Genomic DNA, 16898 nt, shown 5'->3' with positions numbered 1-16898 from the left:
AATCAAAAATTATGAAAAATGATAGATTTTAAAATGCTCTACACACACCAGAAAGAAGAATAAGATTTCGACAACAATAAAATAAGTTTTATGAAAAAAAAAGAAAAAAAATAAAATAAAAAGAATCATTCCATTAAGCATAAAAAATTACTTACAAACAATAAAAAAAATAAAATAAAAAAAACCATAAAAATTCAAAAGAATAGAAAAAACAAAAACCATAAAAATATCATACGAATAAAAAAAAACTTTTAAAACACGAAACGAAAAAAAAGAAAAATGAATCATGAAGAAACGCTTAGAATAAAAAAAACAACAACCATAAAGATTTCAAAAAAGTAAAGAAAACAAAAAGAATAAAGAAACAAAAAAATAAATTAAAATAGACAAAAAAAAAAGAATAAAATTATGAAACAAAAAACAAAATAAATTAAAAAAAAAATGTCAAAAATAAATCACAAAAAGAATGATAAAAAATATAAAAAATTAAAAATAACAAAAAAAAAGTAAAAAAAAAACTATAAAAGAAAAAAATAATAAAAAAAAGAATAATAAAAATTTAAAAAAAGTCTGAAAAAAACAATAATGCAAAAAACTTCAAAAAATAGATTAAAAAATATAAAAAAGAATTAAAAAAATGAAAAAAAATAATAGAATGAAATAAAATAAGAAAAAAGAATGAAAAAATAAACAAAAAGAATGAAATAGAAAATAAAAAAAGAATGAAATGGAAATATGAAAACCAAAGGAAGGGAATTAACACTAAGGATAAAAGAAACTTTAAGAATTCAAAAACAATTAGAAAATCTTTAAAAAAAATTTAAACGATCAGAAATAGAAAATAACGAAAAAACCAAAAATAATATAAAAAAATTCAAAACAAAAAATACGAAAAAATTGGAAAAACGATAAATAAGTCATAAAAAAATTAAAAATATAAAATAGTAAAAAAAAAACATTGATATGTTTTTGCAAAAACTCTTAACAAAAATTTACCAAGTACAAATACGAGAATATTTTCATCAAAAAAAAAAAAATTAAAAAATTTAGAAATAAAGTTAGAAAAAATTAAAAAATAAAAAAATCAAAAAAATTTAAAAAAAGATAAAGATATAAATAAAATAAAAAAAATGAGAAAATTTCAAATAAAAAAAATTAAAAAATAAAATCGAATAAAGAAATAAATATAAAAAAAATTAAAAAAATATATTTAAGAAAGTAAATTGGAATAAATAAAAAATAAAAACAAAAAAATGAAATTAATAAAATTGAAAAATAAAAAAAAAAACAAAAAAAAAATTAAAATGATTTTTTTTTCATTTATCATTTTAATTCATGAATAAAATTAAAAAAAATTAAAAATAATTAAAAAAATAAATAAATAAATAAATGAAAAAAAAATCACGAAAACGAAAATGAAAATAAAAATAAAAGAATAACAACAAAAATTAAAAAAAAATACGATTAAAATAAATAAAAATAAAGAAATACAATAAAGTTCAAAAAAATTTCAATAAAATAGAAAAAAATTCAATTAAAAAAAAATTATAATAATAAATAATAAAAAAAAACTAAAAAAAATAACTATAACAAAAAAATGATAGTAAAAACGAAAAAAGAGAATTGAAATAAAAAAAAAGAAAAGAGAAAAAGGAAAAAAGAAATAAAAAAAGAGAAAAAAATTAAAAAAGGAAAAAAAATAAAAAGCAAAAAAAAAATAAAAAAGGAATGAAAAAAATATAAAAATAAAAAAAATAACAAAAAATAAAATTAGTGGAACAAATACCCGTTCGTTTTTGGCAACATTCGATTTTGGCACATGTGCGAAATCAAACGGTTTTTAGAAGCGACATTCCCTTTTAGTTTTTTCTATAACAGGACCAATATAGTTGAAACAAACACCATAAATACGTTTTTATGTTTTGGAATGGTGATAAATTACAACAAGAAAAACAAAAAATTATTATAAAAATTATAAAGTACTCAAAAATGACAAAAAGATGAAAAATTAAAACAATTTAAAATAGTTATTTTGTAAAAATAAAAGAAAAAAATTAAAGAAAAAACCGTTCGATTACATCAACACAAAATGTTCGGGCATGTTGCCAAAATCGTACGGGGTCTGTATAAAGAAAAGGTTAAAAAGGTGAAGAAAAAAATTAAAAATAAAACAAATTAAAAAATTCAAAATATAAAAAAAAATTTAAATAAAAAAATTCATAAAAAATTTAAAACAGAATCATAAATTTATGGAAAAAGCTTTTAGAAATGTAAAAAATTAAGATATGAAAACATTAAAAAAATGAAAAAAATTAAGATATGAAAACATAAAAAAAATGAAAAACAAAAAATAAAAAATTGAAAAGAAAATAGAAAAATGAAACAAAAATTAAACAAATCTTGAAAACAATTTAGTTTAAAAAAAAGATCTAATCTTATTTATAATTAAAATAAATGTATCATCAAACTAACAATAAAAAAAGGGTTTACAAAATTTAAACAATAATTAATAAAAATTATCATAGCTAGTAAAATATTAATTAAAAAATTGAAAATAAAAGAAAGAGATTGATTTAAATTCGAATATTGACATAAAGTAATTGAAATTAATTAAAAATTCATTTAAGATTTATTTCTGTAAAATGAATCAAAATTACTTCAAAATTTAATAAAATCAGCTGAAAAAGAGAAAAACAAAGTGAATAACAAAATTTTATAGAAATTAATTTAAATTAAATTTAAAAATTAATTTAAATTGATAGAATAAATGTTAAAAAAATATGAAAAAATAAAATATTCAATATATAAACATGAAATGAAAATAGAAATAGTTGAAAAAACGTTAATAAAATACGTAATACAAAATAATAAAAAAAAATACAAAAAAATTAATATGAAAACAAACTTTAATGAAAGAAATCGATTAATGAAATAAACAAAAATTAAAATGTCAAAAGAAAAAGAAAAGAAATACATTCCAATAAGTAAAATAACAAACAAATTTTTTTCAAATCATAAAAAATCCAATGAATTTTCAAAAACTTACAAAAAAAATTGAATTGAGCAATTGACAGTCCCCATTTAAATTGGTTCCAATGAAGTTTGCATTACTTTTGAATTTTGCGAACTTCCACATTACTTGCAATCGACCGTGAACCCTGAATGAAACAGCGCCATAAAAGCTCGGCTCCCGGGCCAATAAATAGTTTTGTTCCTCCATCAACGGTTAACCTGAACCAAACAAATCCATTAGCAGTAACAACATAACATTAGACTGAGTCGATTTTGGGTCATTTTGAAATTTCTCAAACCCTGGGGTCTAAAAAGCTTCGTCTTGGTCCAAAACTCATCCATGATTTTTTGCAAAATTTTTAAGCTACGTTTACATGAGTAAATTTAAACTTTTTGGTTTGTATGGGAAAATTGAATATTTTGTACTGAAAAATCAACATCATTTTTGTTTCGTCTGTGGTACCGAGCCAGCTGATGGTTTTTGTGCTAATTTATAAAATTCCTAAAGGAAATTTTCCGCTGAACAACTTTGTCGAAGACCGTAACTTTGTATTCTATTGGGAAAACAAGTTATTAGCCCATGTAACAATTTTAGCTTTATTATGGTCAGCAAAATGTCGTTTGGACCATAGCATTAATCTTCATAAAAAGCTAAAGTACATTCTATAACATCACCTGGACTCTAATAAAGCCAAAATTAGGCTATTTGGCCCTATCCTAGGAACGTCATCATGACCAATCATTGTTAGTCATCAATATTGGTCACCAAAGCTTTTAAAAAGCTATTATAAAACATGTTAGAAATTTTTGTTTTTCTCGGTTCTGTCAGTTCTCGGAGTTTTTTTTTTTGTTTTTTCCAGCAACCGTAATGGTTGATGAATGATGACTGCATTATTCAGATATGAATCTGGTAAAATTAATAGCTAAAAAACCAATGTTTTACCCATATAATGAGCGTCTTTTCTACTGCCAGTCAAGATTTTAGGTAAAATGTATATGAAATAGTATCTTAAAATAAATGCGCCTCGTCAAATCTGATGGTCAATCATGATGGGATTGATGGAAAAAAGGCCTGAAAAAATATTTTCCAATGCTGGCATTGTGAATCCATCAACATGGCGTCATTTTGTACCCTTCGATTTTGCAACCAACATGGCGTGAGTCAATTCATAGTTTTATTATGGTTTAATGATGACCCCAAAAAAAGCTACGATTTGACGTTTCTCTCGCAAGCAAACCAATTACACGCTAAGGTTGAGTTCCTCATTTCTGAGTTGTTAATCATTAGTACAGTAAATGAGGACAGACTTTTTGAATGAAAAGGGATGGCGGCATCCGCTCAACTTTTAATGCTTAATGCTGACAAAAAGTCGCATTAAACCACCACTATACGAGTATTTAATGAAAAGGCTAAGCTAGAAGATGTCGATTTTTTTTCTTTCCGACGCCATCTTGGAATCCAAGATGGCAGCTTCCACTGAATTTAAAATGCTGTTAATCAATGAAAATCGCTTGAACACAACTTTTTTTCACGTAATACTACATTAAAACTACTATTTTAAAACAATTTAAATCATTTTAAATCACTTTTATTATTTTTTCATTATGTTTCTAATGCATTTAGAACTTTTCTTGTTTTGTTTGTAGTTTTTGATTTTTTTTGCCATTTATGTAATTCTTTTATTCCTATCATGCTATTATGTCCAAATTTTATTGGTCTTATTCTAGCGAAAACTATAAGGTTATGTTGTTTCTGTTAACCGTCTGATTTTGGCACATGTGCCAAATTCGATGTTTCCAAAATCGAATGTTGCCAAAAACGAACGGAGTCTGTATTGTGGTAGTTTTTGTGGGATTTTCAGTCACTTACAGATTTTTAGAGAAACGCGAAAAGAGATATTTGACTTCTATCATTTAGCCTTAGCACCCAATACAATATATTTGGGAGTTCATGCTATTTTCATTCATTTACAGTATTTTTAAGTTCAGCTGAAGCCACCATCCTGGATTTCAAGATTGCGTCAGAATGCAAAAATAAACTTTTTATAGCTTATCCCAATTGACAAATATCCATATTTTGGAAGTTTCATGCGATATTCAATGATTTAGAGCATTTTTAAGTTTATAGAAAGCTGCCATCTTGGATTTCAAGATGGCGTAAGATAGCAATATTCGACTTCTACTCGTAAACCCCTTACCAACCCCACTACCAATTTGGGTTTCATGTCATTTTAAGTAATTCACTACATTTTAAAGTTTAGCGGAAGCCGCCATCTTGGATTTCAAGATGGCGTAAGATAGCGTAATTCAACTTCTACCGGTTGATTTCTTTTAACTTATACCCCTATAATATGGGTTTTATGCGATTTTCAGTCATTTACAGTATTTTTAAGTTGAGTGGTAGCCGCCATCTTGGATTTAAGATGGCGACGGGCAACGAAATTTGACTTCTACTCGTTTATTACTTTTACCTTATAACCATATTGTGAAGGTTTCACGATATTTTCAGTAATTTTCAGCTTTGAAAATAAAAGAGGAAGCCGCCATCTTGAATTAATGATGGCGTCAAGCTTTTTTTCCCTACTATTTGGGCCCTTTCACTCAATACTCATATTGTAAAGGTATTCATACCACTTTCGGTGATTTCAAGTTTTCAAAGATGTATTTTTTTAATTTAAACTCAAAACCAACACGCATAACTTACCAAAAATGTGTAAAAATGGGAGTTCCAATTCAAATATGTGCTATCTAATCTGAGCGTGTCCTGTTTTGACATTTTGATCGAGAACTGTCACTAAGTTTTATGGCGGTTTAATAATCAGGCACTGAGTGCTATTATAGAAAATGCAAAAGAAAGCTTGGAGCAAACTTCTAAGTTTGTGTTTTATTATAGTTTTAAAAAAGCATTCATAACTCTTTCAAAATAACTAAAACAGTATGTTTAATAAAAGTTTTATTAGCGTTTTCAAAACCATCTGCAAACATATGGTCGAAAAAAAATATAAGCATTCTGCATGACCATAATAAAACCGTCATAAAACGAGCTGCACAAAAAAATGCCATAATTAAACCATAATAAAACTTCCTAATGCTAGTTGGCATAATCTGTGTTACTTGGGAGCTGATTAACAGGGGTATGTCTTTTCGCATTGATTAACAGTAAATTCAATTGACATCACTGCTTGAGCCTCGCGAAGTGTTGCATGGAAAGTAGTCACGCAATACTTCGCTAGGCACCCTGCAGGGATGACAATTGAATTAATTGTTTATCAGTGCGAAAAGATATACCCCTGTTAAACAGCTAATAACTTTTTTACCTAATAAGATACGAAGTTGCGATCTTCGACAAAGTCGTTCAGCGGAAAATTTCCTTTAGGAATTTTATAAATTGCCACAAAAACCATCAGCTGGCTTGGTTCCACAGACGAAACAAAAATGACGTTGATTTTTCAGAACAAAAAATTCAATTTTTCCATACAAACCAAAAAGTTCGAATTTACTCATGTAAACGTTACTTAAAAATTTTGCAAAAATTCATGGATGAGTTTTGGACCAAGACGAAGCTTTTTAGACCCCAGGATTTGAGAAATTCCAAAATGACCCCAAATCGACTCAGTCTAACATAACATGGCCTGGAAGTTGGTCAGTTCCATTGTCCGTTTTTTCGTCGGTCGTTGTTGCTGGTTTTTCCATTCCGAGCAACAATCCTCTCGGTCGCTCAGCCGCTGGAGTGGCAATCTTGTTGCTGCGGCGATCATTCGAAGGCAAAACATCGGGGAGTATTTACTCTTAACCGACGATTGAGTTTATCTAGCCGAGCGTTTCGATCATCGCTTTGAGTCGACTTCTTCGGTGTTGTTTAGTTTTTTTCTTTTCTTTTTTTTTCTTTCTGATGTAAGGAATTGTACTGAAGAAGTTATTCCATTGGATTCATTGGAGGTCGCCGGGTAATTAATTTTTCTTGCGCGCTCTCTCACTCTCGTTCTCATTATTTCCGTGCGCTCATTTCGATCCAGGCGGTTCGAGTAACTCACCTGTTGGGAATCGCGCACCTGTACCCAGAATTCACCACAGGTGATCCGATGCTGTGGTGAGCATAAACGCTAGGCTAGGGGTCGAAGCGAGAGAGATTCTTGGTTTTCCTGCAGGGAGAAGATGCGCTCGTTTTGTTTTCTGCTTCCCCTGCCGGGTTGGGTGTTTTTGAGTGAGTTCTTTCGGGGTCGTTTGTCGGATGGGTAAGGTCCCCGGGGGATGGTGTTTTGTGTGTTTTTTTTTATGTCGTTTTGCGCGAGGGGAAGGTGAACTCACGCTTCGGCGCATCACGGGCGAGATGGTTTTCTGCTGCTGCTGTTGTTGGTGTCGTGTGGTATATTTTTTGGAATGAGATTCATGGATTCCTCCTTGGCTGGCTGGTGGACTGGATAGTGGGTTTCTGGTTTTCTTACTTTTCTCCGCTTTCTGGGAACAGCAGTTACACTTGTTCCATTGCGCATAGAACCTGGCCTGGGGACTGTCCTCTCTTTTCTGTATTCTTCACCACGGGGGATTTCGTTTGGAGGGGTTCTCTTGCGGAGTCACACGGGAAAGGTAAGGAGCGATTTTTAAAAGGTTGCCTCATCGCGTCGTCGTATTCATGATTGTTGAATTGGGATGGGTTGGGTTGGAAGGTGGGGTAGGGTGTTTTTTTCCTGTTTCATGTGTTATGTTCCGTGGCCCGAGGAACTCTGCTGCTGTTGGCCTTCATTGAGCTGGCAATTGCGGAGTTCTGTGAGAGGCACGGGCAGTTTTGTTGTTACCGTGTTCAGACGAACCAGTCGCTTTCGGTTCTCAGTCTCTCCTGACACCAGTCTTTTTCTGAAGCTTCTAAATCTACCGTTTTTTCCCGAGCAGCACACTTTCGTCCTATCTGCTATCGATCGTGTTTTGTAACCCGAGTGTAACCGCGAGCTATCTGCAGTGTGTAACATCGATTTTCCCTTTTGTAATTAATAATCCAGTGAAAAATTGTTCTTTAATCTTTTGTAATAACCATCACCCATACAATCCAGCCACGAAAAACCCAGTCGGTGTGCGCACGGTGAAAATTCCCGAAGACGTTGCCCGACTCGTATCGCGATACACACGGTACACGCAAGTGAGTGGGAGTGAGTGAGAGAGAAATAGCACAGAAAACCGGGAGCGAGCTTACGCGTTCTCGTGGTTCGGATTCCTCCGGGCACAAGCGAGAAGGAAGAGAAACGGTTCCCTGGACCGAAGTTACACCACCCGACAGTGCCCGAGTACCGCTGCTGCTGCCGAAAGGTATCATCGGGACGACGACGACGACGACTACGGTCCGCTACTTCATCGGTCGGGTTAGCAGAGGCAGAAGCGATACACAGAATCTTCATCATCAACAAGCAAGCAGCAGCAGGACTTCGTCATCGCCGCGGTTGGTTCGCTCCGTTCAGTCGATAACGCGATTTTCCCGCAAAACGTTCTCTCTTTGTGCCGTCTGCGCTGCCGATTATCAATTTAATCAATTCAATCCAGCTCATATCATCATCCGTGTATCGTTCTTCACCATTCGATCGTTCCGCGAGAAATTAGTGAAAATCCAAAAAAAATCGTGCATAGTTTCCAGCATTCGCAGAAAGCGCGCCGCCCTATCCCCCTCAAGTGTGTGTGCAAAGACGGTCAATCTCCGGTCAATATATCTGTCTGTTTAGTCCAAAACAACAAATCTTGAACTTCCGCGCGACGACGACGACGACAATCGACCACCAACTTGTGCTGGCGAACGAGCGAACGAAGAAGATCTCTTGCTGCTAAACTCTTCGCCTTCCCTACGCGAACCGGTTCTACCCAAGTACTCTTGTAGCGAATAACCCAGAGATCTCCCGGAATTCCGCAGGCACTCGAAAGTGTCCCCTCCGAGTAGTGAATCTCTTGGGGTAAAGTGTTGCGCCGCGCGAGTGTTCCTACCGTAGTGTGATCGTCTGCGACTGCTTCTAGACCGCTCAAGCCTAGCGGTGTCGTTACAAAGCTAGCCAAAAAAACGGCAGAAAGCGTGGTTTTATTAGCCAGCTAGTGTGTAGTAGTCCCACAAATTGTGTTCTGAAGTGTGATCCCGACAACGCTCCAAGCGACTAAATCATCGATCGTCAGCAACAGTTTCCGCACAACTCGTCGTGTGTCAACGTGTCAACTCACAACATCAATCCAGGCCGTCAGCGTGCGTACACAACACACTCTTCAACGTTGTTTCAACTTTGTTTTCCCTGTTATTTCGACAAAGTAGTAGAGAAGAAAAGTGCTTGAACACCTTCCCTTTGAGATTTCCTCTTCAAATACTCCAAATTTCCTCCTTAAAAATTAAAACAATTCCTCGAAAAATTCAATTTGTTACAGTCGTTTAACGCGGCTACAGCAGTACAGCAAAAAGAGGCTCTCTTAGAATCTGATCTGAAGAATGTTGTTGGACTGTTAAATCAATTCCCTTAAATATTCAAGCATCTCCGTGCAATTCAAGTAAATCGTAAGTTACATTGAGATAATCGAAACCCCCTTAGAGGTCGGTGAACAAAAGTATACCTGAGATATAGACGAAACGATAGTTTTTGTTGAGAGATTTGTTTTTGTTCTAAGTTGTAAGGCAACGATAAAAAAATAAAGAGAGATAAATCAAACATCGGTTGAAAAGCGGTTTTTGTTTTCCGAGAAAAAAATTGAGATTATCGGGAATTAGGCTAATGTAAGGAGACAAGCGTTTGCTCAATAGTTAAAATTGAACGTTCTTAAGCTATAGAAGAAAGAGGTAAAAACCTTTCAAGTAAGTAAGGCAAAGAGACAGTATTTTTGTGAGACAAATTTTAACCAAAGATTTTCACGAACAGAAAACAAAAAACATTGATGTCGAGAGATTTTTTCGGTGTTTTGTGCAATAGTTTAATCTAAACCAATCAGTAAAATTATTACTCAATCGAATAATAAGAGAAAAAATAAACAGAGACAATCAACATATCAGAAGAAAGAGGGACACCCCGCTAAACGTTTGATAGCAAGTTTCCTCCGCAATCAAATTTGGTTTGAAGACTTGGTGAGAATAACCTTTGGAAAAAAACCTTAAGAAAAGAACCCAACTTAAACTTGTTGTTTGGTGCTGAACTTGAGCCGACTTATTTCTCACATACAAGCGGCAGAATCGAACAAAAAAAAACGGCGGTGTAAAATCGAAACGAGTTTTCCCCCTTTCTTGTTTCCCGTAAGAGTTTCCTCTTTCCGACAGGCTAGAGATTTTCGAGCAACTCGAGGACTCCGGGACTCGACTCGACTCTCGAGAACAGGTACGGGAACGCACACGCCTTAAAAGTCTTGCGACTCGCGACTGCTTCGAAGCAGCAACAACAACAAGAACAAGGTAGCTTAAAAAGCCAAACCAAAAAGCAAAAAAAACCTTCCCAAGTCACGGCGAACGAAGAAGAGCAGAAAGAAGCAATTGTTTACACCGCGCGCGAGCATACTCTCAGAAGCGACTCAGCAGCGAAGTTCAGGTTTTCTGGTTCTGGGACCGTCGTTGTTGTTATTGTTGTTGAAGATTCTTTGATTCCACCTTCTTCCAGCAGCAGCAGCTCTGCTACGTGGAAGACTTTGGAAAAGTAAAAAGAGAAACACGCAGACCAGCAACAAACGGGCAGAGGAAAAAACCGGTTCCCTCTATAATCAAAAATAATTACAATAAATATATCTGCTCGTTCTTCGTGGCGTTCTGTGCGCTTGGTGTTGTTGTTGTTTTTTTCCGGCCCCTGGTTCGGACTCTTGTTCAAGAGCTCCCACCGCTTATTATAGATCGAAGCTAGCAAGACTAGCCGGAACGCGCTGCCGATTGATTTGAGATCTAACCGAGCTCCAGAGGTTAATCGACAGTAGTAGGAAAAGCGTGAGGTCGAAGCGCAAATTCAATTGGTGTATTTTTAGAAGCTAGCTTTCCAAACAACACAGGCAAACATTTCCCGAGAGTGAAAGAGGTAAAATTCGAACAGGAATTTCCGAGGTAGATGCATGTGTGAGCGAACGATAACAATCGAGAGGAAATCATTATAAGTCGGTGTCTTTTTTACACAAACACACTTGTAGTTTTACTGGAAAAAAGGCATTTGCAATCGTAAAATTGAAACAATCACTAAGCTAAGCTAGAATCTAGGATATTTTAGAAGTACCATATAAGGAGAAAGCGTTTTGACAATCAATTCAATCGCTGTTTAGACTAATCCAGGTGTTGCGAGCGCGGAATCTTCTATCAAAAAAGATCGAAACCGTGCCCGGCATCGTCTGCGAAATCGAGTCGTATTTCCGAACTCTGACAATCTATCAAATTTCTAAATCGTCTATAGAGAATTTTAAGGCTTTATTGTCTACATACATATCGGCTATCTACCGTGTAGTGTCGTAGTTTGCGTATTCTTGTAGAAGCTACTGTACTCAACTATTTGACAATCATTCTGAAACCTGTGACAATCTATTCTATACATTTCCGCCAATATCGGGCAACCCTAGTGAGATAAGACAACTAGTAAATCAGTTAGCGTTAAGGTATAAATTAGAAGAAAAGTTCAATTACCAGAAACATATTTAGAGGCAATCAGCCAATGCTGCGGAGCATAAAGCAGCTCAGTAAAACACTAAACTAGAAATATTCTACAAGCCAACGGCAACGTAGAGCGAAAACCAATCTCAAAGACGCCCTTCGGAGCGCAAGCAAGCTAGAAAAATTCACGTCACCACGTATTTCCGACCGGGTCCGATCTTTTGTCCCCCCTTCATACCGGCCCAGCAGCCGCATCAGTATCAGATTCTACCGCAGTCATCCGTAGCGGGTTTTCCGGCAACTGCCACAACACCGCCCTCCTCTGCTACTCCTGTAGTCGGTCAACCGATCGGTTCCAGTCCTCCCGTGTCCGCCTTTCCGGCACTCCAACCGTATCATCCCGCCGTATCTGCGACCCTTTATCCTAGTTCCACTTCGACCCCGTCCTCGTCGTCCTGTTCATCGGCTACGATCTATCAACAACAGCCACAACAACCTAACCAGCAACAGGCCACCATCAGCGGTTGTAACGCGGCCCAGCAAGTCTGCTACTGCGGGCACTGTTCCTACTACCAACAACAACCGCCGCCACCCTACCATCACCCGTTGTTACTTCAGCAACCGCAAACCTTGATTCTCGGCGGCTACACCGACCTTGCCGGCAGTGAACCAAGTCTACCAGTAGTCTCCAACAGCAGCATCATCCCTACCGCCATCGGCAAAGATATTATGGTAAGAAGTTTTGCAAGCGCCATTCTTCCCGAACACTCCCGAAACCCTACTACTCCCTCTACACTGTTGCAATCACACTACCGCCATCTCGACCTCCAACAGCTCCACTCTACCGCCTTTCTGTCATCGCCGCTGCTCTCGACGGCAGCGGCCGCTGCAGCTGCAGCCGCAACGAACTCCACAACAACCTCGCTGTACTCACAACCTCCACCGACCCTTTGGAACGCCTCGACTGCAACGAACTTCAATGGCTATCACCATCAGCCTCAGCATCACGGATTCTACCTGCCGCAGGACGCCCTGATCAGTTCGACCAGCTGCTACGATCCCACAACTTCATCAACCTCCTCAACCAGCAACAAACACTCTTCCTGTTCCGCGACCCCGAATCCTTACCCATTGCCGCCGTCTTCATACAGCTGCTACGTCACAACGGCCGGAAGCTACGGCCTGTGTGACCAAAGTTCCCAGTCGTCGTCGGTGGGGTCTTCCGTCGGCAGCACCAGCCCACTGCTCCTTCCCTACGCTTCCTTTGGCATCATCACTTGTTCTGCTACTACTACAGCTACTACTACCACCACTACCGCTAATAACAATACTGCTACTACTAGCAACTACTATGCTACTACCACTACTACTACTACCAACTCTTCTACTAGCACCTCTTGTAAAAACAAGGTACTGCTACATTTGCCGTTTATTTTTAAGTTTTTGCGTTTACTGTGTTCACCTTTTCCCCCGATTTCCCTTTAATCATAAGTATATTTAGCTCTTAAGATTGATCTTTTTCACTTGTTTTCATCTATAATCCAACCTAAAATGATAAAACTCGTTATTACATCTTATTTTAAGTGTGTTTATGCGTTTGTGTGTGTGATTCCGCTTAATCTTCACGACTTCTTCCAAGTCCACCAGCTACCACGAGCCTGACTCGTGCACTCTGTTCGTGGTACAAATTCTCCATTACGCACTATACTCGTGACGCTTTCGAAGTCGAAACAATATCTAAATCACGAGCCAGACTCGTGGAGGTTTCGCTCACAGTACAAATCCTTTACCACGAGTCAGACTCGTGGTTTTTGGTCGCAGAGAAAAATGTGAGAAATAACCGGAAATAACCAAAGTTGTTGCTACTTGAGGGGTTAAAACTCCTACGGGGTAAAATATCTCGAAACGGAAACACATTATGCCACCTCTTCTTTGTTTAAAACCTTCTCTGTATTCTACACTTTGAAAAAAAAAAAAGGAATACTTTGGAAACGCTTACAGTGAACTGCTAAAACTGGGAAGAATCCTAATTTTGTGAGTTTTCGAGGAGAAAAGTCGGTTTCGGTATACTTTCGAGAATCACCGAACACCGTTTGGATTTTGAAACGGACCAAACATGTTTTAACGTATGATTAAGCGAATACAAGCAGCCCTCATGATTTAAAAATATTCAACAATTTTTGGTGATCAGCGTGGCAGAAAGATTATGACAATTAACTCGCGTTTTCCATCTGGCTCAGGTAGTTTGATGGGCAAAATGAATGTAGAAAATTTATGTAAATTCGATTCTCACCGACGACATTTTTTTTTGGTTTCTGGGATGAATTATCCACTGGATAAAAATTCCATAAAATGTTTTCTTGCTTCGTTGAAATGTCTATATGTCATTTTTTCCCGAGTGTTCGAGTCCTTATGCCAATAAACGGTATACACATTTCAGAGCATTTTCGGCACATAATAAGCTCCGACCGGTTTAGAAACTATGCAACCTCTTCTACGAGTATACATGGAAACTGGAACAAATGTGGATTACTTTCAATAAAGCTTTAAGCCGTGAAATCACATGCTGAATATTGTGTAGACGAACTTGCTGAAACCAAAGTTCGAGAAGTCACACCTGTCTTTCGGACTCAAAATGGAATCGAACATATTTCAACTTATGATGAATTTTCTGCAGCGATTGGCCATGATCTCAAAATCAAATGAGCAGAAATACACAATGGTTTTGGTGCTTTTTATGTTTTCCAAAACCGATAAAGAAGGTTTCAAAAGTTAGGGATTCAAATCTGTCCTGAAAAGGACTAGCATTAACCGGATCGTTTCTTTAATACGGATTCAATTTTTATAAACTAATTCGTTTTTGATTCCAGTAAATTAGTGATAAAATTATTCATGATTTTGTTCTTACTTTGAAATTGTTCTTAGTGTCAAAGTATATCCCAACAAAAATATTTGTTCGCTCAATATTTTAATTATGTCAAAAATTCAAACGGATTTCCCCTCTTGGATAATTGACATCCCCTCAGTTTCATCTTGAATGATTCTACTAACAAAAAGTTTCGCATTGCTCCTTGTTTTTCGTTCTACTTATTAATTAACACCTCAACCTTTACGCTTATCACTCTTGAGCTTTGGATTATTCTTCACAAAAAATCGAACCCACTCTTCCCCAGAAACCGATGAGCATTAAAGTGTCTTAAAATGATCCATCGCCTCGGGGGTAAAACTTGTGAAGCTTTCATGTTTCCAAAAGATCTAAGGAAGAATATCCAAGATAAAAAAAAGAAGGGAAACATGTTTCCGTTCGACAAGCAACAAGAAACTCAATTAAAAAGAAAATCTGCCACCCGCACACCTTAGTCTACAAGGCTGCTAGCCAAAAGCTGGCTGCTCTTCCAGGTTCCGAAGCCGGTGTGTGACAATTTTAACGACTGTGATGTTTTCACGATTTTTTTTTACTTAAAAAAAATTAAAACTTTGAACAAAAAACCAGTCTGAACCGAAAATGTCAAGCCAGGAAAAAAATAACAGTAACCGGAAACGCGCCTTATCGCTCTCATCTCGACCCAGATGTGTTGATTTTTTCCGTCGGATTTTTTTTCGGGTGACTTTTTCCCATGTTTTTGTGTCCTTTGGGTGTTGTTCTTCGATTAGACTTTAAAGTCAAATTCAAAATTTTCTTTAGATTTGTTGTTTAACTTAAGCAGTTTCTAACTTCATTTTTTTTTAAACCAACACAACATGAAAAGTTTTTCAATCGGGAAAAATCCCCAGGATAAATTTTGTTTTTCCTCGAACGCACCGGAACGTGCCCACAAGTCTGCCATCGGGAATCCCACATCCCACTATTTTACGAGTGGTCAACATTAATTTTACGATGCCGGCGTGTGCAACCTTCTCTGTTTCCTTCTAGATTTTCCCGCACGTTGGCAGTTTCTTAGCTTGAGCTTTTCGGTAGTTTCAGTTCCACTTATCCGGAGAAGCTAGAGACTCCGTAGTTTAGAGAGCAAACAGGCTCCTGGCTTTTTCCCTGGGTGCAATAATTAGCGGGAAGCCCTTTCGAAAATCTACCCGCCGGGCCACATGATCAAAATTTACTCCGGTTCGGGATAAGTTCCGGCCAAAACGTACGGTACGTTCCGTTCTTCTGCTCCTTAGGGAAAGCAACTCGGGTCGTGATGATGAGTACACACGTCATAAATTTCTTTTTCACCCGGGTCAGCCCACTTTCACCGCCTTATCGCCCACCGTTACAAATTTCAAACAAACCGAAAATCGTCCGGTTGGGGTCGAGGGCGTGAAAGGAGGGACACGTAAGCCTTCATCCGGGTAAGCTTTAATCGCCGCAAAGTTGGTTCCTCCTGGCTGGAAGGTCGGCTCCGGACCACCAAAGATGAAACGTTGAAACACGAAGCGAGAAGAAAATTGCCCTAGTTTAAACAAACATTACCGACAAATTATCTCCGAGGGAGCAGTTTGGCCTCGGTCGTTCGTCCTTTTCGTTTTTTTTATGTTCCTCCCGGCTGCTTGACTGCTGAAGGTTCAAACTGTAATTAGGTTGACGCTTCTGGTCCGCCGAAATGAGGCTCACGAAAAAATAAACACGTCTGTGAAAATGAAGGAAAGCTTGGTAGAAATGAATCATAAAAATCTAAATGTTTAGAGTGAGATTCAGAGTGTTCGGAATCAAATTTAAGAAGCTCGAAGAACTTCACGGAAAAAAGCTCAAGTTGATGTTGCTTGATTTTTCACACGCACTTTCAAAGTACCATAAGGATGCAACCTTGAACCGCTTTTGTTTGTGTATTATACACTTCGAGAAAATACGAAATACTTTGGAAACGCCAACAGTAAACTGCTAAAACTTGGAAGAATTCTTATTTTGAGAATTTTCCAGGAGAAAAGTCAGTTTCGATATACTTTCGAGAATCATCCAATACCGTTTGGACTTTGAAACGGACCGAATATGTTTCAAGCAACCAGTGATCCCCTCATGATTTTAAAAAAGTTTAACAATTGTTGGTGGTCGGCATGGCAGAATAATAAAAAAAACCCTCGTTTTCCATCTGGCTCAGGATGGAATAATCCAATGGAACTCGGCGCAATGCACATTTCAGCGCATTTTCGGCACATAGTTAGCTCAGATCGGTTTTGAAATTAAGCAACCTCTTCTACCCGGATATCGGAAACTGGAACAGGTGTTGATTACTTTAAATAAAGCTTTAAGTCGTGAAATCGCTAGCTGAATATTGTGTGGACATATTTTTTGATACCAAACAGAGTAAAGTTCGAAAAGTAACACCTGCCTTTCGGACTCTAA

General features: G+C 36.5%; 1 protein-coding gene across 19 annotated transcripts in view; it reads left to right on the top strand.

Moving 5' to 3' along the window:
• The window catches only part of LOC129738847 (polypyrimidine tract-binding protein 2), a 595573-nt gene that overhangs the window by 312751 nt on the left and 265924 nt on the right, over positions 1 to 16898 (top strand). For 2 of the 19 annotated variants that reach the window (XM_055730174.1, XM_055730156.1), the window contains exons 1-2: positions 7707 to 12310; positions 12413 to 12988. The exons of 12 other annotated variants lie outside the window; for them this stretch is intronic. In XM_055730174.1, coding sequence (XP_055586149.1) covers positions 12308 to 12310; positions 12413 to 12988 — 579 coding nt within the window. In that variant the 5' untranslated portion in view covers positions 7707 to 12307. Of the gene's footprint in view, positions 1 to 7706; positions 12311 to 12412; positions 12989 to 16898 lie in introns of those variants that run through there. 5 more of the 19 variants (XM_055730279.1, XM_055730267.1, XM_055730165.1 and 2 more) reach the window with 4 other exon arrangements.

Source organism: Uranotaenia lowii, chromosome 1, assembly GCF_029784155.1.
Source record: "Uranotaenia lowii strain MFRU-FL chromosome 1, ASM2978415v1, whole genome shotgun sequence".
Lineage (NCBI taxonomy): Eukaryota > Metazoa > Arthropoda > Insecta > Diptera > Culicidae > Uranotaenia > Uranotaenia lowii.
The sequence above is the reverse complement of the archived record's forward strand: the minus strand, read 5'-3'. Positions and strand labels throughout refer to the sequence as shown.